Source organism: Haliotis rubra, unplaced genomic scaffold, assembly GCF_003918875.1.
Source record: "Haliotis rubra isolate DU_JTF1 unplaced genomic scaffold, ASM391887v1 Scf14, whole genome shotgun sequence".
Classification (NCBI taxonomy): Eukaryota; Metazoa; Mollusca; class Gastropoda; order Lepetellida; family Haliotidae; genus Haliotis; species Haliotis rubra.
In genome coordinates, this window is record NW_025765336.1 from 4,289,694 (window position 1) to 4,312,880 (window position 23,187).

Consider the following 23,187-nt stretch of genomic DNA (forward strand, 5'->3'; position numbering starts at 1 on the left):
TTGGGTGCTTAGCAACCAGGCCACGAAATATGAGTAGTTCTTTTGTTGCATTAATCCAGTACGTCTTGGAGACGTATAGGCTGGATGTATGTGTGAATCGCCAGTGAGTCAAATGAGATGCCTAGCTGCATGCATGCAGAACATGCTCTGTCAAACTCCAGCCACCAGGTTTGCACATACAATAGAAGCATATTTGTAGAAGCAAATATGAAAGTCGACTTGCTTTGTAGGACACGAAGTAATGCAGTTTTTGGTGTTTTAAGGTCCTACCTGACAACGAGTTTGCGCCCGTGTGGGCAGCCACGCCCATGGAGCTGACCATTTATGAATCATCACCCCGAGGTACTGTTATAGGGAGCTACGAAGCAACTGACGAAGATCTTAGCACCCATGGTGATGTCACCTACCAAGTTGTCTCCCTTGTCACTGGTAAGACTTGTTTTGCGTCATCCTTCTCAAGTCGCAGTCAGTTGAAAATATGTGGAAAAATATAACCCAACGTTTGGAAGTAAAAGGAATAATTTTGTTCATGATGTTGATCACTGGATTGTCTGGTCCAGACTCGATTATTTACAGACCGCCGCCATATAGCTGGAATATTGCTGAGTGCGGTGTTAGACAACAAACAAACATAATCTGTAAACAAAATTTTGATTGGTGTTGTATCATAAGACATTTGTGAGGCTAATCCACCTATCGTAGAACAATATGTTCTAATGTTTGAAATCAATAACCTTTTACAGACCAAGGAGTTGACGCCATCGGTACCTTCTTCTTGGACTCGGGAACTGGGCAGCTGAAAGTGGCCTCCCCTGTTGATGCAGACACACAGACAGGTGGCGCTGCCTTTTACGACATAACAATCCAGGCGGCGGATTGCTGTTCAAAGAACGTTCAGGCGTCATTCAAGATCTTCATCATTGGGGAGAACGACAACGCTCCCTCATTTTCTGAGGTTTCCTACAAAACTGAATTATCAGAGGATGCTGTAATAGAAAAGGTCGTCCTTGACCTTCAAGCAACTGACGCTGATGGGGACGATTTGACGTACACGTTGCTCGGAAACGGGAATGAACTCTTCCAATACATATCGCCTGCTCTTATTGTTTTGGGGCCTTTAGATTATGAAACGAAACGATGTTTTTCTCTTACGTTAAGGTAAATGTATTTTGTTATTTTATCAAATATACGTGTATCAGATACATGCCTGAATAGGTTTCTAAAAGGTTTTGGTCAAGTATCTGTTTTCTGTATAATGAGCCTAGAATTTAACAGCTGCAAAATGGAATTAATGAGGGATTTTTAAAATTCAGAGCGAGTGATGGCAAACACGAGACCGATGTCCCTGTCATCATCAACATCAATAACGTCATCGACGAGGTACCCGTTCTCACTGTGAACACGCCTATCTCCCTTCCCGAGGAACAACCTGTAGGGACGCCGCTAGGGGGCGTGTATGACGTCACAGATAGGGACGAGGACGACAGCCTCACCTACAGCCTCGAAGGTGCTCGCATGTTAACAAAGGAATGTTTTTGTTTCACAAAAGTGTTGCTTTAATTGTTAGTCGAGTTAGCAAACGGATACAGATGTAAGAACTACAGCAAAGTTTGTTTTGCTTTCACGGAAATTCCTTGCATTTTTCCAAGGTAGTAACTAAACGTCCCAATCTAAATTGTCTGAGTATACAAATGTTCCGAGAACGTCTGTTTTTAAGAAAGGAGTGTAGGTTCTGTTCTTGTTCATGAAAGTAAATTGTTGTCAATAAAATAGAATGACCCCGAAAAGATGTGTCCAGTGAATGAATCCGATTGCACATTAAGAAATCGAACATGTTTGGGCCTCTTGTATTAGATCTACGATACACACTTTCGTTGACAAGTTCACTTGCTTTGTATTCTAAAGTTCACTTGCTTTGTATTCTAAAAACGACTTTGTTAAGACCATGTTCTTAAATTCTCTCAAAATGCACGTTTGTCACTGTAAACTCCTTCTCGTCGTGAAATTCAAAACTGGGAAGCTAAACTTTGGAATGTGTTTATTCTTATGATAACTACATATCTTTTTCAATTCGTTAGATTTTAGTGTTGTGCTCAGGTTTAATGCAGATTATATTGGAATCAGTGTCGGCAACAACTTTGGTTCAGTGGCTGTCTATGTGTTTTTAATACTATTGACTCCTCATCCAGGTGAGCTACAGCTATTTTTAGATTTTAAAGGGGCGGTGAGGTATCCTAGTGGTGAAATCGTTCGCTCGTTACGCCCAAGACCCGGGTTCGATTCCCCACATCTTACAATGTGTGAAGCCCATTTCTGGTGTCCCCCTCCGGAATATGGCTAAGCTAAAGGCGGCGTTAAACTAAACTCACTGATTCAGATTTTGAAGATTTCCCTTCTGGTTACGTCAGGGACGGAGAGCTTCTACTTCAACATTGACTCCACAACGGGCGTCATCAACCTGTCCCAGAGAATAGACCGAGAGGCTGGTGGTGCATCCATCTCAGACGTGACCTTGAAGGTGACAGATTCCGGAGGCAACGTGGCGTCGAAGACTCTCACTTTCGACATCATCGACGTCAACGACAACAGTCCTCAGTTCAGCAGCGACGTGATCCACATGGAAGTCACCGAGAACACTGCACCAGGTTGTACAACATTGTCAGTCAACTCCAAGATGCCCGAAACATGCTGAGAATACCTTTTTGTCTCGAGTTTAGATTCCCTGTTTTGATATTGTGATCACAGATGATACCGATAGTCTTGCCGTAAAGTACAGGTGTGTATTTCTGGTACATTTGGGGCGGGGGGTGGCCTAGTGGTTAAAAGCTCGTCAAACCCAAGACCCGGGTTCGATTCCCCACATGGGCACAATGTGTGAAGCCCATTTCTGGTGTCCCCCGCCGTGACATTGCTGTAATATTGCTAAAAGCGGCGTAAAACCAATTTCAATCACTCACTCATTAACGTGACACTAAAAACGATGATATGGTCTCTGATCTGTATGGTGATACTGAGTAAAGGCATACATCTCTTGCATGTGAACGTTTTGGTGAGACATAAACTCTGAATGAGCTGTGTATTTGTAAAACTGCTGTTGGCAGCCATTTATTCATTTTTTCGAGAGGTGAGAAATTAATGCAACTATTGAACAGGCACGTATGGGTCAGTAAGGCTGGCAGAGGGAAGTTTTCCAAAGACGTTAGAAATTCCTTTCAGTAGCGATCCGAGTTCAATTGTTCTTTTTCCACAGATATACTCCTCAGTACTCTAGAGGTGACTGACGGGGACGCTGGAGATAACGCCATGGTCGTTGTCTCCATCATCAGCGGCGACGACGCATCTCCGGATGAAAAGTTTCAGTTGATCGGGACTGAACTTCGAACATCCGGGACCTTTATTGACTACGAGGCTCTGAGTTCCGCCAACTTCCTGTACACCCTGACCGTGCAAGCTGTGGATCAGCCAACGACGGAGGCGGCGAAGACGGCTGTTGCTGTAATTGTCGTCACAGTAAGTGAGGCGGTATTTTACATACTCCCGTTTATTCAATACACCTTCATTTTGATGTTGTTATATATGTGAATTGGTGATGATAATTATGATAATAGCACTACAATCAGCTCGTAAGACAAATTTTATCGATTGCGGTTGTCAAATAAACAAAGCCTTCAAATTATGATAATGTTTGTGTTCTGAAAACAACTGATTATAAGGTCATGCGGATTTCTACATTCACTCTTATCCTTTCAGTGCGTCAAGTGAATGATACATGTAACAACTTCTAAATTATATAAAAAGTGTATTTGCTACCGGACTTGTTTTGAGGTTCAATGCAAATAGCGGTTTCTTGAATTCTGAAGTATAGCGCCATGAAATCTACCGACGGTTCACGTGTTGTTGAGTCTGTAGGGGGATTAAGAGGATTGACAGTGAGTGAGTGAGTGAGTGAGTGAGTAGATGAGTATGGTTTTAGTCCACTGTTAGCAATATTCCAGCAATATCACGGCGGGGGACACCAGAAATGGGCTTCACACATTATAATCATGTGTGGGAATGGAACCCGGGCCATCGACCTTAAGTACACCTTGAGGACGTGAAGAGCTGTATGGTTGAGTGCTTACCGTAAAGGCCACAAAATAGGAGCGCATGCCTTGAAGTTCTGTTGCAGTAATTAAGGTACGTCTTGAGGACGTGAAGAGTTGTGTGATTGGGTGCTTAGCAACCAAGCCACGAAATATGAGTAGTTCTTTTGTTGCATTAATCCAGTACGTCTTGGAGACGTATAGGCTGGATGTATGTGTGAATCGCCAGTGAGTCAAATGAGATGCCTAGCTGCATGCATGCAGAACATGCTCTGTCAAACTCCAGCCACCAGGTTTGCACATACAATAGAAGCATATTTGTAGAAGCAAATATGAAAGTCGACTTGCTTTGTAGGACACGAAGTAATGCAGTTTTTCATGTTTTAAGGTCCTACCTGACAACGAGTTTGCGCCCGTGTGGGCAGCCACGCCCATGGAGCTGACCATTTATGAATCATCACCCCGAGGTACTGTTATAGGGAGCTACGAAGCAACTGATGAAGATCTTAGCACCCATGGTGATGTCACCTACCAAGTTGTCTCCCTTGTCACTGGTAAGACTTGTTTTGCGTCATCCTTCTCAAGTCGCAGTCAGTTGAAAATATGTGGAAAAAATATAAACCAACGTTTTGAAGTAAAAGGAATAATTTTGTTCATGATGTTTGATCACTGGATTGTGTGGTCCAGACTCGATTATTTACAGACCGCCGCCATATAGCTAGAATATTGATGAGTGCGGTGTTAGACAACAAACAAACATAATCTGTAGACAAAATTTTGATTGGTGTTGTTTCATAAGACATTTGTGAGGCTAATCCACCTATCGTAGAACAATATGTTCTAATGTTTGAAATCAATAACCTTTACAGACCAAGGAGTTGACGCCATCGGTACCTTCATCTTGGACTCGGGAACTGGGCAGCTGAAAGTGGCCTCCCCTGTTGATGCAGACACACAGACAGGTGGCGCTGCCTTTTACGACATAACAATCCAGGCGGCGGATTGCTGTTCAAAGAACGTTCAGGCGTCATTCAAGATCTTCATCATTGGGGAGAACGACAACGCTCCCTCATTTTCTGAGGTTTCCTACAAAACTGAATTATCAGAGGATGCCGTCATAGACAAGGTCGTCCTTGACCTTCAAGCAACTGACGCTGATGGGGACGATGTGATGTACACGTTGCTCGGAAACGGGAATGAACTCTTCAAATACATATCGCCTGCTCTCATTGTTTTTGGGCCTTTAGATTATGAAACGAAACGATGTTTTTCTCTTACGTTAAGGTAAATGTATTTTGTTATTTTTATCAAATATACGTGTATCAGATACATGCCTGAATAGGTTTTAAAAGGTTTTGGTCAAGTATCTGTTTTCTGTATAATGAGCCTAGAATTTAACAGCTGCAAAATGGGAATAATGAGGGATTTTTAAAATTCAGAGCGAGTGATGGCAAACACGAGACCGATGTCCCTGTCATCATCAACATCAATAACGTCATCGACGAGGTACCCGTTCTCACTGTGAACACGCCTATCTCCCTTCCCGAGGAACAACCTGTAGGGACGCCGCTAGGGGGCGTGTATGACGTCACAGATAGGGACGAGGACGACAGCCTCACCTACAGCCTCGAAGGTGCTCGCATGTTAACAAAGGAATGTTTTTGTTTCACAAAAGTGTTGCTTTAATTGTTAGAAGGAGTTAGCAAACGGATACAGATGTAAGAACTACAGCAAAGTTTGTTTTGCTTTCACGGAAATTCCTTGCATTTTTCCAAGGTAGTAACTAAACGTCCCAATCTAAATTGTCTGAGTATACAAATGTTCCGAGAACGTCTGTTTTTAAGAAAGGAGTGTAGGTTCTGTTCTTGTTCATGAAAGTAAATTGTTGTCAATAAAATAGAATGACCCCGAAAAGATGTGTCCAGTGAATGAATCCGATTGCACATTAAGAAATCGAACATGTTTGGGCCTCTTGTATTAGATCTACGATACACACTTTCGTTGACAAGTTCACTTGCTTTGTATTCTAAAGTTCACTTGCTTTGTATTCTAAAAACGACTTTGTTAAGACCATGTTCTTAAATTCTCTCAAAATCCACGTTTGTCACTGTAAACTCCTTCTCTCGTGAAATTTCAAAACTGGGAAGCTAAACTTTGGAATGTGTTTATTCTTATGATAACTACATATCTTTTGTCAATTCGTTAGATTTTATTGTTGTGCTCAGGTTTAATGCAGATTATATTGGAATCAGTGTCGGCAACAACTTTGGTTCAGTGGCTGTCTATGTGTTTTTAATACTATTGACTCCTCATCCAGGTGAGCTACAGCTATTTTTAGATTTTTAAGGGGCGGTGAGGTATCCTAGTGGTGAAATCGTTCGCTCGTTACGCCGAAGACCCGGGTTCGATTCCCCACATCTTACAATGTGTGAAGCCCATTTCTGGTGTCCCCCTCCGGAATATGGCTAAGCTAGAGGCGGCGTTAAACTAAACTCACTGATTCAGATTTTGAAGATTTCCCTTCTGGTTACGTCAGGGACGGAGAGCTTTACTTCAACATTGACTCCACAACGGGCGTCATCAACCTGTCCCAGAGAATAGACCGAGAGGCTGGTGGTGCATCCATCTCAGACGTGACCTTGAAGGTGACAGATTCCGGAGGCAACGTGGCGTCGAAGACTCTCACTTTCGACATCATCGACGTCAACGACAACAGTCCTCAGTTCAGCAGCGACGTGATCCATATGGAAGTCACCGAGAACACTGCACCAGGTTGTACAACATTGTCAGTCAACTCCAAGATGCCCGAAACATGCTCAGAATACCTTTTTGTCTCGAGTTTAGATTCCCTGTTTTGATATTGTGATCTCAGATGATACCAATAGTCTTGCCGTAAAGTACAGGTGTGTATTTCTGGTACATTTGGGGCGGGGGGTGGCCTAGTGGTTAAAAGCTCGTCAAACCGAAGACCCGGGTTCGATTCCCCACATGGGCACAATGTGTGAAGCCCATTTCTGGTGTCCCCCGCCGTGACATTGCTGTAATATTGCTAAAAGCGGCGTAAAACCAATTTCAATCACTCACTCATTAACGTGACACTAAAAACGATGATATGGTCTCTGATCTGTATGGTGATACTGAGTAAAGGCATACATCTCTTGCATGTGAACGTTTTGGTGAGACATAAACTCTGAATGAGCTGTGTATTTGTAAAACTGCTGTTGGCAGCCATTTATTCATTTTTTCGAGAGGTGAGAAATTAATGCAACTATTGAACAGGCACGTATGGGTCAGTAAGGCTGGCAGAGGGAAGTTTTCCAAAGACGTTAGAAATTCCTTTCAGTAGCGATCCGAGTTCAATTGTTCTTTTTCCACAGATATACTCCTCAGTACTCTAGAGGTGACTGACGGGGACGCTGGAGATAACGCCATGGTCGTTGTCTCCATCATCAGCGGCGACGACGCATCTCCGGATGAAAAGTTTCAGTTGATCGGGACTGAACTTCGAACATCCGGGACCTTTATTGACTACGAGGCTCTGAGTTCCGCCAACTTCCTGTACACCCTGACCGTGCAAGCTGTGGATCAGCCAACGACGGAGGCGGCGAAGACGGCTGTTGCTGTAATTGTCGTCACAGTAAGTGAGGCGGTATTTTACATACTCCCGTTTATTCAATACACCTTCATTTTGATGTTGTTATATATGTGAATTGGTGATGATAATTATGATAATAGCACTACAATCAGCTCGTAAGACAAATTTTATCGATTGCGGTTGTCAAATAAACAAAGCCTTCAAATTATGATAATGTTTGTGTTCTGAAAACAACTGATTATAAGGTCATGCGGATTTCTACATTCACTCTTATTTTTTCAGTGCGTCAAGTGAATGATACATGTAACAACTTCTAAATTATATAAAAAGTGTATTGCTACCGGACTTGTTTTGAGGTTCAATGCAAATAGCGGTTTCTTGAATTCTGAAGTATAGCGCCATGAAATCTACCGACGGTTCACGTGTTGTTGAGTCTGTAGGGGGATTAAGAGGATTGACAGTGAGTGAGTGAGTGAGTGAGTGAGTAGATGAGTATGGTTTTAGTCCACTGTTAGCAATATTCCAGCAATATCACGGCGGGGGGACACCAGAAATGGGCTTCACACATTATAATCATGTGTGGGAATGGAACCCGGGCCATCGACCTTAAGTACACCTTGAGGACGTGAAGAGCTGTATGGTTGAGTGATTACCGTAAAGGCCACACAATAGGAGCGCATGCCTTGAAGTTCTGTTGCAGTAATTAAGGTACGTCTTGAGGACGTGAAGAGTTGTGTGATTGGGTGCTTAGCAACCAAGCCACGAAATATGAGTAGTTCTTTTGTTGCATTAATCCAGTACGTCTTGGAGACGTATATACACTTTTATTCCTCCAATGGAGAGTACAAGGGAATGCGAAAAAAGTTAAGATAGTTTTAAGTTAACAAGAGAAGCGCATAGAATATTCATGCATTACAGGTCGCGTAGAGTCCATTAACAACAGTCAGTGTGTACAGCTCAGTCTCCTCGCCAGAGAGCAGTACTGGGGGGCGGCAGGAAAGTAGGCTGCACACCAGGTCCATATCAGTCTTGTTGTGAAGTTGCACGCTCAACTCCACCGGGCCCACGTTGATAATGTCACACCAGAGTTGGTCTCTGCAGCCAGCACAAGCTTCACACGCTGTTAGGACATGGATCAAGGGGTCTGCACAGTTCACACTACATTTATCACAAGGTCCATACACACGGTGAGGACGCCAAAGAGCACACAATTGTACTGTGAAGATGCATTGTTGTTTCAAGGAGGGGTATCTTTTGGCAAGTAGCCAAGCTGGGTGTGGCTCTATCGAGGGGTGTAATGTCCTGAAGTGTCTGAGATCTGGATCTGATGTCATTCGTTGGTTCCAGGAGGACTTCTCGTATTCCATGACAGAGTCTTTTACAATCTTCTTCCAGGAGAGTTGACTCATGAAGATGCCGGAGGAGACAAAATTCTCGAGAAAGTGCCTCAGTTTGTATTTTTCAAGTACATGAACTATATCTGGTATAAATCCTGTTCTTGTCTTCAATATGCAGTTTCTAAACGCAAACAGGCGTGAGATAAAGAGTTTGAAGCAAAGCAGGTGCTTCTTACTGTTACACAAGGAGCCAAGAAAAAACAGCTTCTTTGTGTCAATATGTGATTCTGCCGAGTACCATCCAATCAGGGAGTTACATATGTCAGATCTAGTAGTTCTTGGGAGCCCCTGACACATCTTTAAACAGAATCGTTGTGCCCTTCGACAGTGATAATGTCGCTCTTTTTCAAACCTGACCACAATTCGCACCCAAACAAGGCTTTGGGTAGACACACAGACTTGACGAGATTGGAGCTGGTAATTGGATTCAGCCCACTGTTGTGTAGGCCTGATTTCATCAGCATCATTGCAGCTGACTTCATCTTCGAACTTGCGTTTGATGTTCGAGTGTGGCTGCTAAGGTGTGAGTCGAGAAGAATGCCAAGACGCTTTGTGTTGTCCACTTCAGGTAACTTCTTTCCGTAAAGTTTGATATTGCACTTGTTTTTTTTTTGCGGATTGAAGACCAATACGTTGCTTTTTGAAGGAGAGAATGTGAACTGCCATTTGGCACTGTAGTTCTGGCACTCTGTTACCATAGATTGTAGATGAGCTGTGATAGGGCTGATCAGTGAGATATCATCTGCCTGAGTTGGAGCAGCGAGGTGGAGATCCAGTACGAATGCTCCCTTCTTAAGATGTGATAGGTTTGTCAGAAGCTCGTTGATGTAAACCAAGTAGAGTTTAGCAGAAAGGACGCTACCTTGTCTCACCCCACGGTCGAGTTTAAACCAGGATGAGTAAGTATTATTGGCAAGAACACAACTTTCCATTCCAGAGTATGTGTTGCAGAAAATGCGCCACACACCTGGATGAATGTTCAACTCCTTCAACTTCCAGAGTAGCCCATCATGCCACACAGTGTCGAAGGCTTTACTACTGTCCAAGAACACCACTTTCAGAGAGTCATTCCGTTCCTTGTAGTGGTAGACTGTCTCCTGAAGGAGGAATGATGCATGAAGAGACGAGAGGCTTTTCTGGAAGCCGCATTGCAGAGGATCAGGGAAATCCGTGGAGTCTTGGAATTGTGGGATCCGGTTCGCTATGACCTGTTTGAAAAGTTTTGACATAACAGGCAACAAAGTCACTCCTCTATATGAATCTGGGGACGTCCTTGGTTTGCCTCCGCCTTTGAAGATTGGGATGATGATACCTTTCTTCCACTGGGATGGGATAGAACCTGTAGTGAATATTCTGTTGAATAATTCAGAAAGATAATAATGAAGAGTTGAGCCTCCATGTTTCAAGTGTTCATAGTAGATTCCATCAACTCCACAGGCCTTGTTGTTTTTCAGAGATTTGCAAAGCTTGCTTACCTCAGACTGAGAGGTCAGAAGGCACTTGACGTCGATTATCTTGTTAGAGGTACAGTGTTTTAGTTCAGCAACTCTGCCTTCTAGATGGTCTTTAAAGTTCTGGTCAAAGTGATCATCTACCCCTTTGCTGAATATAGTCTTCATGTGGTCATGAGTGCATGGCAGATTTCCAAGGAATCTGTGGTATGGTTCCCTGATACACTTATGGTTGAAATGTGTGATTTCTTGTTTCTGTTGTTGAGGAGAGCCCAGAATGTTTTCTGGTCAATGTCATATAGTTTATCAAGATTGTTGAAGTGCTCTGTTTCATAAAGTGCTGCAGCTTCTTTCATAGCAGCTCGAAATTTGTCTTTGGATTTCTTGTAGTCACGGAAGCTAGTGTAAGTCATGCCTCTAGGTCTCCCATCTAGAATCCATTTGTGTCTGTAAGATAACATCAGGTCGTGGAAGTCTTTCACTTGTTCCTTCCAGTATGGTCTTAGATAACGCCTGAAATGTCTCACTGGAAGACAGTCAGACGCAGCCATAGTGAGGGCCATAGTAATTATATCAGTAAGGTGTTCAATATCTTCCCTGTCACAGTCTAGAGCTGGCAGCTGCATACCCCAGAGGAGTTAGAGACTGCATGTGTGTAGTCCTTGATTGAGCCGTTCTGGAGGGCTTTGTTCCAAGCTGGTCTACGATATGGGAGGATTTGCAGCTGGTTGACTAGGTAGGTGAATTGCAAGAAGGCATACAACTGGGTGATGGTCGGAAACGTTAGTGGATTATCATCAATCACTTCTGCCGAGTGGATGATATACATAAGCTCAGTTGGCACTACGATGTGGTCAATTGGTGTCTGGGGGCCTCCTGTATATGGATAGAAGGTATTCACTGGGCCTGTGCAGAAGCTCTGCATGTTGATAGAGATTAGTGAATTTTTCTGACAAGAGCTCCCCGAGCATGCTAGCTCTTTGGTCAAGGTTAACGTTTGCTCTTGGGCCTGCAATCTTTGCATTAAAGTAAGCCCTAGGATGATTACCGGGCTCCTTTCAGACAAGGCAGAATATGCTTCTTGGAGTTCATCAAGGCACATTTTGTAGAGATCTATGGATCGATTCGAAGGGGGTAGGTAGATCGATAGGAGATAGAGTGGATGATGATTTGGAACAGAGAGTTCTAGGGCAGTGATTCTATCATTGACAATATCTAGAACCTGGACATATGGCTTAAGATCTTTGTGACATAGGAAGGCTGTTCCCCCACTCCTCTGAGACCTCTGGTTGCGGGGTTCTTGAGCTGGGTTGGCGACTGAGAAGTAGTTTTCATTTAGGGAATCCAAGAATGACAGATTGTGGGCACCAAGCTGGTGATCGGACAAGGCACATATGTGGATATGGTTTTGAGAGAGAGTAGCGTTGAGGTAACATACACTTGACATTACACCACGACAGTTCCATGACATAAGTGAAATGATTGGGAGAGACATATCTAAGAGGGGTTATCCTGGGGAGCATCGTTCATTCTCTGTCTTTCCTCTATTTGTTGCCAAAACTTTTTCCTGCTCAGCCATGGCTTGACAATAATGTTTTCTGGCCAGAAATCAACGTTTTCAACAAGTAGCCTATCTTGAGCGAGAACATTTATTTGTGCAGCAGCGTAGCGTTTCTCGGATTTGATGAAGATTTTAAGGTGCGTCACAGTTACTCCCCTCTCCACCATATAAGTTTTGATCGATTGTTCAAACTCCAGCCACCAGGTTTGCACATACAATAGAAGCATATTTGTAGAAGCAAATATGAAAGTCGACTTGCTTTGTAGGACACGAAGTAATGCAGTTTTTCATGTTTTAAGGTCCTACCTGACAACGAGTTTGCGCCCGTGTGGGCAGCCACGCCCATGGAGCTGACCATTTATGAATCATCACCCCGAGGTACTGTTATAGGGAGCTACGAAGCAACTGATGAAGATCTTAGCACCCATGGTGATGTCACCTACCAAGTTGTCTCCCTTGTCACTGGTAAGACTTGTTTTGCATCATCCTTCTCAAGTCGCAGTCAGTGGAAAATATGTGGAAAAATATAAACCAACGTTTTGAAGTAAAAGGAATATTTTTGTTCATGATGTTTGTCTGGTCCAGACTCGATTATTTACAGACCGCCGCCATATTGCTGGAATATTGATGAGTGCGGTGTTAGAACACAAACAAACATAATCTGTAGACAAAATTTTGATTGGTGTTGTTTCATAAGACATTTGTGAGGCTAATCCACCTATCGTAGAACAATATGTTCTAATGTTTGAAATCAATAACCTTTTACAGACCAAGGAGTTGACGCCATCGGTACCTTCATCTTGGACTCGGGAACTGGGCAGCTGAAAGTGGCCTCCCCTGTTGATGCAGACACACTGACAGGTGGCGCTGCCTTTTACGACATAACAATCCAGGCGGCGGATTGCTGTTCAAAGAACGTTCAGGAGTCATTCAAGATCTTCATCATTGGGGAGAACGACAACGCTCCCTCATTTTCTGAGGTTTCCTACAAAACTGAATTATCCGAGGATGCTGTAATAGACAAGGTCGTCCTTGACCTTCAAGCAACTGACGCTGATGGGGACGATGTGATGACGTACACGTTGCTCGGAAACGGGAATGAACTCTTCCTATACATATCGCCTGCTCTCATTGTTTTTGGGCCTTTAGATTATGAAACGAAACGATGTTTTTCTCTTACGTTAAGGTAAATGTATTTTGTTATTTTTATCAAATATACATGTATCAGATACATGCCTGAATAAGTTTCTAAAAGGTTTTGGTCAAGTATCTGTTTTCTGTATAATGAGCCTAGAATTTAACAGCTGCAAAATGGGATTAATGAGGGATTTTTAAAATTCAGAGCGAGTGATGGCAAACACGAGACCGATGTCCCTGTCATCATCAACATCAATAACGTCATCGACGAGGTACCCGTTCTCACTGTGAACACGCCTATCTCCCTTCCCGAGGAACAACCTGTAGGGACGCCGCTAGGGGGCGTGTATGACGTCACAGATAGGGACGAGGACGACAGCCTCACCTACAGCCTCGAAGGTGCTCGCATGTTAACAAAGGAATGTTTTTGTTTCACAAAAGTGTTGCTTTAATTGTTAGTCGGGTTAGCAAACGGATACAGATGTAAGAACTACAGCAAAGTTTGTTTTGCTTTCACGGAAATTCCTTGCATTTTTCCAAGGTAGTAACCAAACGTCTCAATCTAAATTGTCTGAGTATACAAATGTTCCGAGAACGTCTGTTTTTAAGAAAGGAGTGTAGGCTCTGTTCTTGTTCATGAAAGTAAATTGTTGTCAATAAAATAGAATGACCCCGAAAAGATGTGTCCAGTGAATGAATCCGATTGCACATTAGGAAATCGAACATGTTTGGGCCTCTTGTATTAGATCTACGATACACACTTTCGTTGACAAGTTCACTTGCTTTGTATTCTAAAAACGACTTTGTTAAGACCATGTTCTTAAATTCTCTCAAAATGCACGTTTGTCACTGTAAACTCCTTCTCCCGTGAAATTTCAAAACTGGAAAGCTAAACTTTGGAATGTGTTTATTCTTATGATAACTACATATTTTTTTCAATTTGTTAGATTTTAGTGTTGTGCCCAGGTTTAATGCAGATTGTATTGGAATCAGTGTCGGCAACAACTTTGGTTCAGTGGCTGTCTATGTGTTTTTAATACTATTGACTCCTCATCCAGGTGAGCTACAGCTATTTTTAGATTTTGAAGGGGCGGTGAGGTATCCTAGTGGTGAAATCGTTCGCTCGTTACGCCGAAGACCCGGGTTCGATTCCCCACATCTTACAATGTGTGAAGCCCATTTCTGGTGTCCCCCTCCGGAATATGGCTAAGCTAAAAGGCGGCGTAAAACTAAACTCACTGACTCAGATTTTGAAGATTTCCCTTCTGGTTACGTCAGGGACGGAGAGCTTCTACTTCAACATTGACTCCACAACGGGCGTCATCAACCTGTCCCAGAGAATAGACCGAGAGGCTGGTGGTGCATCCATCTCAGACGTGACCTTGAAGGTGACAGATTCCAGAGGCAACGTGGCGTCGCAGACTCTCACTTTCGACATCATCGACGTCAACGACAACAGTCCTCAGTTCAGCAGCGACGTGATCCACATGGAAGTCACCGAGAACACTGCACCAGGTTGTACAACATTGTCAGTCAACTCAAAGATGCCCGAAACATGCTCAGAATACTTTTTTGTCTTGAGTTTAGATTCCCTGTTTTGATCATGTGATCACAGATGATACCGAGAGTCTTGCCCTAAAGTGCAGGTGTGTATCTCTGGTACATTTGGGGCGGTGGGGTGGCCTAGTGGTTAAAGGCTCGTCACGCCCAAGACCCGGGTTCGATTCCCCACATGGGCACAATGTGTGAAGCCCATTTCTGGTGTCCCCCGCCCTGATATTGCTGGAATATTGCTAACAGCGGCGTAAAACCGCTAAAACGATGATATGGTGTCTGATCTATATGGTGATACTGAGTAAAGGCATGCATCTCTTGCACGGGAACGTTTTGGTGAGACATACACTCTGAATGAACTGTGTATTTGTAAAACTGCTGTTGGCAGCCATTTATTCATTTTTTCGAGAGCTGAGAAATTAATGCTACTATTGAACAAGCACGCATGGGTCAGTAAGGCTGGCAGAGGGAAGTTTTCCAAAGACGTTAGAAATTCCTTTCAGTAGCGATCGGAGTTCAATTGTTCTTTTTCCACAGATATACTCCTCAGTACTCTAGAGGTGACTGACGGGGGACGCTGGAGATAACGCCATGGTCGTCGTCTCCATCATCAGCGGCGACGACGCATCTCCGGATGAAAAGTTTCAGTTGATCGGGACTGAACTTCGAACATCCGGGACCTTTATTGACTACGAGGCTCTGAGTACCGCCAACTTCCTGTACACCCTGACCGTGCAAGCCGTGGATCAGCCAACGACGGAGGCGGCGAAGACGGCTGTTGCAGTAATTGTCGTCACGGTAAGAAAGGCGGTGTTTACATACTCCCATTTATTCAATACACCTTCATTTTGATGTTGGTTATATATGTGAATTGGTGATGATAATTATGATAATAGTACTACAATCAGCTCGTAAGACAAATTTTATCGATTGCGGTTGTCAAATAAACAAGGCCTTCAAATTATGATAATGTTTGTGTTCTGAAAAGAACTAATTATAAGGTCATGCAGATTTCTACATTCACTCTTATCCTTTCAGTGCGTCAAATGAATGATACATGTAACAACTTCTAAATTATATAAAAAGTGTATTTGCTACCGGACTTGTTTTGAGGTTCAATGCCAATAGCGGTTTCTTGAATTCTGCGGTATAGAGTCATGAAATCTACCGACGGTTCACGTGTTGTTGAGTCTGTAGGGGGATTAAGAGGAGTGACAGTGAGTGAGTGAGTAAGTGAGTATGGTTTTACGCCACTGTTAGCAATATTCCAGCAATATCACGGCGGGGGACACCAGAAATGGGCTTCACACATTATAACCATGTGTGGGAATGGAACCCGGGCCATCGACCTTAAGTACACCTTGAAGACGTGAAGAGCTGTATGGTTGAGTGCTTACCGTAAAGGCCACAAAATAGGAGCGCATGCCTTGAAGTTCTGTTGCAGTAATTAAGGTACGTCTTGAGGACTTGAAGAGTTGTGTGATTGGGTGCTTAGCAAACAGGCCACGAAATATGAGTAGTCCTTTTATTGCATTAATCCAGTACGTCTTGGAGACGTATAGGCTGGGTGTATGTGTGAATCGCCAGTGAATCAAATAAGATGCCTAGCTGCATGCATGCAGAACATGCTCTAACAAACTCCAGCCACCAGGTTTGCACATACAATAGAAGCATATTTGTAGAAGCAGATATGAAAGTCGACTTGCTTTGTAGGACACGAAGTAATGTAGTTTTTGGTGTTTAAGGTCCTACCTGACAACGAGTTTGCGCCCGTGTGGGCAGCCACGCCCATGGAGCTGACCATTGATGAATCATCACCCCGAGGTACTGTTATAGGGAGCTACGAAGCAACTGATGAAGATCTTAGCACCCATGGTGATGTCACCTACCAAGTTGTCTCCCTTGTCACTGGTAAGACTTGTCTTGCGTCATCCTTCTCAAGTCGCAGTCAGTTGAAAATATGTGGAAACATATAACCCAACGTTTGGAAGTAAAGGAATATTTTTGTTCATGATGTTGATCACTGGATTGTGTGGTCCAGACTTGATTATTTACAGACCGCCGCCATATAGCTGGAATATTGCTGAGTGCGGTGTTAGACAACAAACAAACATAATCTGTAACAAAATTTTGATTGGTGTTGTTTAATAAGACATGTGTGAGGCTAATCCACCTATCGTAGAACAATATGTTCGAATGTTTGAAATCAATAACTTTTTACAGGACCGCCTCCGTGGTGTAGTGGTTAGAGCGTCCGCCCGGAGAGCGGAAGGTCGCGGGTTCGATCCCCGACTGCGTCATACCAAAAGACGTTAAAATATGGTGCTTGTTGGTCCCTGCCTGGCGCTCGGCATGAATGGGTACAACAAGGACTGGTCGGCTCGGAGTCAGTATGATGTGTCTGAGTGGGGTATTCATGCTTCACTGCGGCGTGGTATCTCAGTGGGCTAGCACTATAAAACCAGCTTAAGTCTGGGCTAGTACAAGCAGCCGCACATACACATACACACGCATGCACGTCGTCATATGAGCGAGATATTCTCAAGAACGACGTTAAACCCAATTTCACCTCACCTCACCAATAACTTTTTACAGACCAAGGAGTTGACGCTATCGGTACCTTCATCTTGGACTCGGGAACTGGGCAGCTGAAAGTGGCCTCCCCTGTTGATGCAGACACACAGACAGGTGGCGCTGCATTTTACGACATAACAATCCAGGCGGCGGATTGCTGTTCAAAGAACGTTCAGGCGTCATTCAAGATCTTCATCATTGGGGAGAACGACAACGCTCCCTCATTTTCTGAGGTTTCCTACAAAACTGAATTATCCGAGGATGCTGTAATAGACAAGGTCGTCCTTGACCTTCAAGCAACTGACGCTGATGGGGACGATTTGACATACACGTTGCTCGGAAACGGGAATGAACTCTTCAAATACATATCGCCTGCTCTCATTGTTTTTGGGCCTTTAGATTATGAAACGAAACGATGTTTTTCTCTTACTTTAAGGTAAATGTATTTTGTTATTTTTATCAAATATACGTGTATCAGATACATGCCTGAATAGGTTTCTAAAAGGTTTTGGTCAAGTATCTGTTTTCTGTATAATGAGCCTAGAATTTAACAGCTGCAAAATGGGATTAATGAGGGATTTTTAAAATTCAGAGCAAGTGATGGCAAACACGAGACCGATGTCCCTGTCATCATCAACATCAATAACGTCATCGACGAGGTACCCGTTCTCACTGTGAACACGCCTTTCTCCCTTCCCGAGGAACAACCTGTAGGGACGCCGCTAGGGGGCGTGTATGACGTCACAGATAGGGACGAGGACGACAGCCTCACCTACAGCCTCGAAGGTGCTCGCATGTTAACAAAGGAATGTTTTTGTTTCACAAAAGTGTTGCTTTAATTGTTAGTCGAGTTAGCAAACGGATACAGATGTAAGAACTACAGCAAAGTTTGTTTTGCTTTCACGGAAATTCTTTGCATTTTTCCAAGGTAGTAACCAAACGTCCCAATCTAAATTGTCTGAGTATACGAATGTTCCGAGAACGTCTGTTTTTAAGAAAGGAGTGTAGGCTCTGTTCTTGTTCATGAAAGTTAATTGTTGTCAATAAAATAGAATGACCCCGAAAAGATGTGTCCAGTGAATGAATCCGATTGCACATTAAGAAATCGAACATGTTTGGGCCTCTTGTATTAGATCTACGATACACACTTTCGTTGACAAGTTCACTTGCTTTGTATTCTAAAAAATGACTTTGTTAAGACCATGTTCTTAAATTCTCTCAAAATGCACGTTTGTCACTGTAAACTCCTTCTCCCGTGAAATTTCAAAACTGGGGAGCTAAACTTTGGAATGTGTTTATTCTTATGATAACTACATATTTTTTTTCAATTGGCGATGAGGTATCCTAGTGATGAAATCGTTCGCTCGTTACGCCGAAGACCCGGGTTCGATTCCCCACATCTTACAATGTGTGAAGCCCATTTCTGGTGTCCCCCTCCGGAATATGGCTAAGCTAAAGGCGGCGTAAAACTAAACTCACTGACTCAGATTTTGAAGATTTCCCTTCTGGTTACGTCAGGGACGGAGAGCTTCTACTTCAACATTGACTCCACAACGGGCGTCATCAACCTGTCCCAGAGAATAGACCGAGAGGCTGGTGGTGCATCCATCTCAGACGTGACCTTGAAGGTGACAGATTCCGGAGGCAACGTGGCGTCGCAGACTCTCACTTTCGACATCATCGACGTCAACGACAACAGTCCTCAGTTCAGCAGCGACGTGATCCACATGGAAGTCACCGAGAACACTGCACCAGGTTGTACAACATTGTCAGTCAACTCCAAGATGCCCGAAACATGCTCAGAATACTTTTTGTCTCGAGTTTAGATTCCCTGTTTTGATATTTGTGATCACAGATGATACCGATAGTCTTGCCGTAAAGTACAGGTGTGTACAGGTGTGTACAGGTGTGTACAGGTGTGTATCTCTGGTACATTTGGGGCGGGGGGTGGCCTAGTGGTTAAAAGTTCGTCAAACCGAAGACCCGGGTTCGATTCCCCACATGGGCACAATTCTGGTGTCCCTCGCCCTGATATTGCTGGAATATTGCTAAAAGCGCCGTAAAACCAAACTCAATCACTCACTCATTAACGTGACACTAAAACAATGATATGGTCTCTGATCTATATGGTGATACTGAGTAAAGGCATCTCTTGCATGTGAACGTTTTGGTGAGACATACACTCTGAATGAGCTGTGTATTTGTAAAACTGCTGTTGGCAGCCATTTATTAATTTTTTCGAGAACTGAGAAATTAATGCTACTATTGAACAAGCACGCATGGGTCAGTAAGGCTGGCAGAGGGAAGTTTTCCAGAGACGTTAGAAATTCCTTTCAGTAGCGATCGGAGTTCAATTGTTCTTTTTCCACAGATATACTCCTCAGTACTCTAGAGGTGACTGACGGGGACGCTGGAGATAACGCCATGGTCGTCGTCTCCATCATCAGCGGCGACGACGCATCTCCGGATGAAAAGTTTCAGTTGATCGGGACTGAACTTCGAACATCCGGGACCTTTATTGACTACGAGGCTCTGAGTACCGCCAACTTCCTGTACACCCTGACCGTGCAAGCCGTGGATCAGCCAACGACGGAGGCGGCGAAGACGGCTGTTGCAGTAATTGTCGTCACGGTAAGAAAGGCGGTGTTTTCATACTCCCGTTTATTCAATACACCTTCATTTTGATGTTGGTTATATATGTGAATTGGTGATGATAATTATGATAATAGTACTACAATCAGCTCGTAAGACAAATTTTATCAATTGCGGTTGTCAAATAAACAAGGCCTTCAAATTATGATAATGTTTGTGTTCTGAAAACAACTGATTATAAGGTCATGCGGATTTCTACATTCACTCTTATCCTTTCAGTGCGTCAAATGAATGATACATGTAACAACTTCTAAATTATATAAAAAGTGTATTTGCTACCGGACTTGTTTTGAGGTTCAATGCAAATAGCGGTTTCTTGAATTCTGCAGCATAGAGTCATGAAATCTACCGACGGTTCACGTGTTGTTGAGTCTGTAGGGGGATTAAGAGGAGTGACAGTGAGTGAGTGAGTAAGTGAGTATGGTTTTACGCCACTGTTAGCAATATTCCAGCAATATCACGGCGGGGGACACCAGAAATGGGCTTCACACATTATAACCATGTGTGGGAATTGAACCCGGGCCATCGACCTGACGAGCGAACTCTTTCACCACCATGCTACAGGGATTGGGCGAATACAGACTTGCCTCCCTTACTCGTGTTAGGATCCTATTATTTTTAGGTCGTCTTTTGAACCTTGGCTTGTCAGCACGACTCCGTGCTCCATGCTGCAGGGCTTTGCTCCATTTGAAGACGGCGGTGGGGCAGCCTAGTGGTTAAAGCGTCCGCTCGTCACGCCGAATACCCGCGTTTCGATTCCCCACATGGGTACATTGTGTGAAGCCCATTTCTGGTGCCCCCCGCCGTGATATTGCTGGAATATTGCTAGAAGCGGCGTGAAACTCAACTCATTCACCCTCCCATTTGAAGCTGATGTTCAAGACGCTATAACATGAATATCTTCACTATCCAGGTTGTGTCAGAAAATGAGCACAGTCCAACATGGGATATCGCACCAAGTGATATTACTGTCAGTGAAAGCAAGGAAGCCGGGTCACAGCTGGGTCACTACACAGTAATTGATGACGATGTAGGCGCAGATGGTGACGTCACATTCCAACTTATGTCTGTCATAGATGGTTGGTAACTGATACTACCTCTTTGTTCGTCTTGGTCATTACTTGAGTATGATAACAACGCGATGCCATTTACTTGCCACGATGTGCTACTTCATTGGAACTGTTGTAGAGAGCATTTCCTATGATTAGCGCTAGAGATCTTTTCCAATTATAAATGACATTGTTACGTTAGTCATATAAACAGACCAAGGCTGATAAAATAACGGAAACATTTTCTAGCGACGCCTGTTTAATTTAACTATCAGTACTTAAAGTACTATCAGTAAGAGGCTATTTAAGTTGATGAATAAACTGTCTGTAAGCCCGTGAAGATCCGCGATAGAATTGGTCTTCAGCAACCAATGCTCGCTGTAAGGAAAAGGATATAAATATGACAAGAACAAAATCGGAATATGAAAGTAATGTTTATTGTAGGCTATTACGTCACTATGTACAGTTTGTTTCCTTTAACCAGGTTAAGTGGTCGTATGATCGATAATTGCCGATGCAAAGTATTTACTTTCACTCGACCGCTCTATTCGACAACCCGTGAAAATCCGGGTTAGAATTCACAGGGTGGAAGCGCTGTCCACGCGAAATGTGGAGTTGCCCCCAAAGCAACTCCATTTCCTCGCTGGACAGTGAAAGAAGAACACGTGGCGCAATAGTAATGGTAAGTTTTCCCTCGCATTTTCATTATTTTGCAAGTATATCATGTTTTGCCATTTGGCAGACGGGTCTAGAAAGTTACAGATCTTTTTATAATAGCTTGACACCCTCTATATTTATTGCAATTGCGCGTTAAGCGAGGGCACCCCCCAAACAAGATCGCGGAAAATGATCGTTTCAACACGAAATATGACAACCTCATCAGCAGACACGCCTATTTTTGCTGTCAATTCTTGGATATAGTTATTTTAGGTCTTCATTCACAGTTTAGGCTTTAATGCGTCAGTATTTTTTCAGTTATCGTTGAAAAATCGAACTGTACATTTTATATGGAGTTGTGTTGAAACTGTCCATTGAGTTGAATGTTTACGTTGAAGTAACTGTCCATGTAGTTGCATGGATTTTAGAGCATGAACTGTCGAAATTCCACAGTTGTTGATACCCTTTTCCACAGATTTGGCAATGGAAACGGTAGTTGTTGTGTTCACCTCATCACGATTCGTGCCACGATTGAAATTGTGGTCTTAATTATGGACTAATCGTGGTAAACCAATCAAATCTTGTCAGGTCTTGAGGTCAGTTGTGGCAATCGTGTTGATCGTAGTACAATTTTGGACGGTTCAAATAATTTCTACGATCAACACAATTAATTGTCAATCGTGATCATCGCATCAGATAGTATTGCATCATAACAAATTTAAAGCCCAACATATCGCATCTAATCGTGCTTAGAAATCGTAGTGGTCGGAATCAATCGTGGACAAGACAAACACCACGCTCTGCTGAGATGTGTTGCGATCTCCCACGATCTGTGACGCTCTTTCAGGTCCCATTGCTAACAACCTGACACGAATGACTCACGAGCAGATACGAGTTGATACGGGTAAATGCAAGTAGGTACGAATATTGACGTTTTTTTCACGGACGCTCAGGATCTGTTACGAGTTCTTGCGCCTATATATAAACTGGAAATCCAAATAACTGCGCCTTCAGGAGTTCCCTCTGATCTGATTTGCGAGGTGCTGGAGGTTGATCCACATCTAGACAGTCCACCTGGTCCTCCATGCGCCTGGGATGACATGGTGGTTTCCATCCTCATGGCCCACCTATTGGGCTGCAATGCCTGGATGCCTCAGCCTCAGAGAGGTTGTGAAGAGCCACTGCCGCCTCCACTATGTCTTTCACAGTATTGGGCATCTGCCCTAGTGTCATAAGGAGACACCTGAATCTATTGGCCAGGATCCCAAAGGCATTTTCCCCCATTCTCCTTCCTCTTGAGAGTCCTCTCCTTCCTGGACATCCTTCTTCTGTTGTATGGCTTCATGAGGTAGTTCCTGCGTGCGAAGGATGAAGAAGTGCGTGTCTTGGTGGTCATCAGGGCTTGCGGTCAGAGGGCAGGATGGGGGAAGTCCTAGGGCTCCCTCTTCCATGCCGTTGACCAGCCCCGAATCGCCACA

At 43.6% G+C, this 23,187-nt stretch overlaps 1 protein-coding gene across 1 annotated transcript in view; it reads left to right on the plus strand.

Annotated features, from left to right (window-relative positions):
* The first annotated feature begins 11,927 nt into the window (after positions 1-11,927).
* LOC124268805 (protocadherin Fat 4-like) overlaps positions 11,928-23,187 on the plus strand; it is a 72,021-nt gene continuing 60,761 nt past the window's right edge. The window contains exons 1-2 of the mRNA XM_046703826.1: positions 11,928-11,954; positions 12,386-12,487. Coding sequence (XP_046559782.1) covers positions 11,928-11,954; positions 12,386-12,487 — 129 coding nt within the window. The remainder of the gene's footprint in view (positions 11,955-12,385; positions 12,488-23,187) is intronic.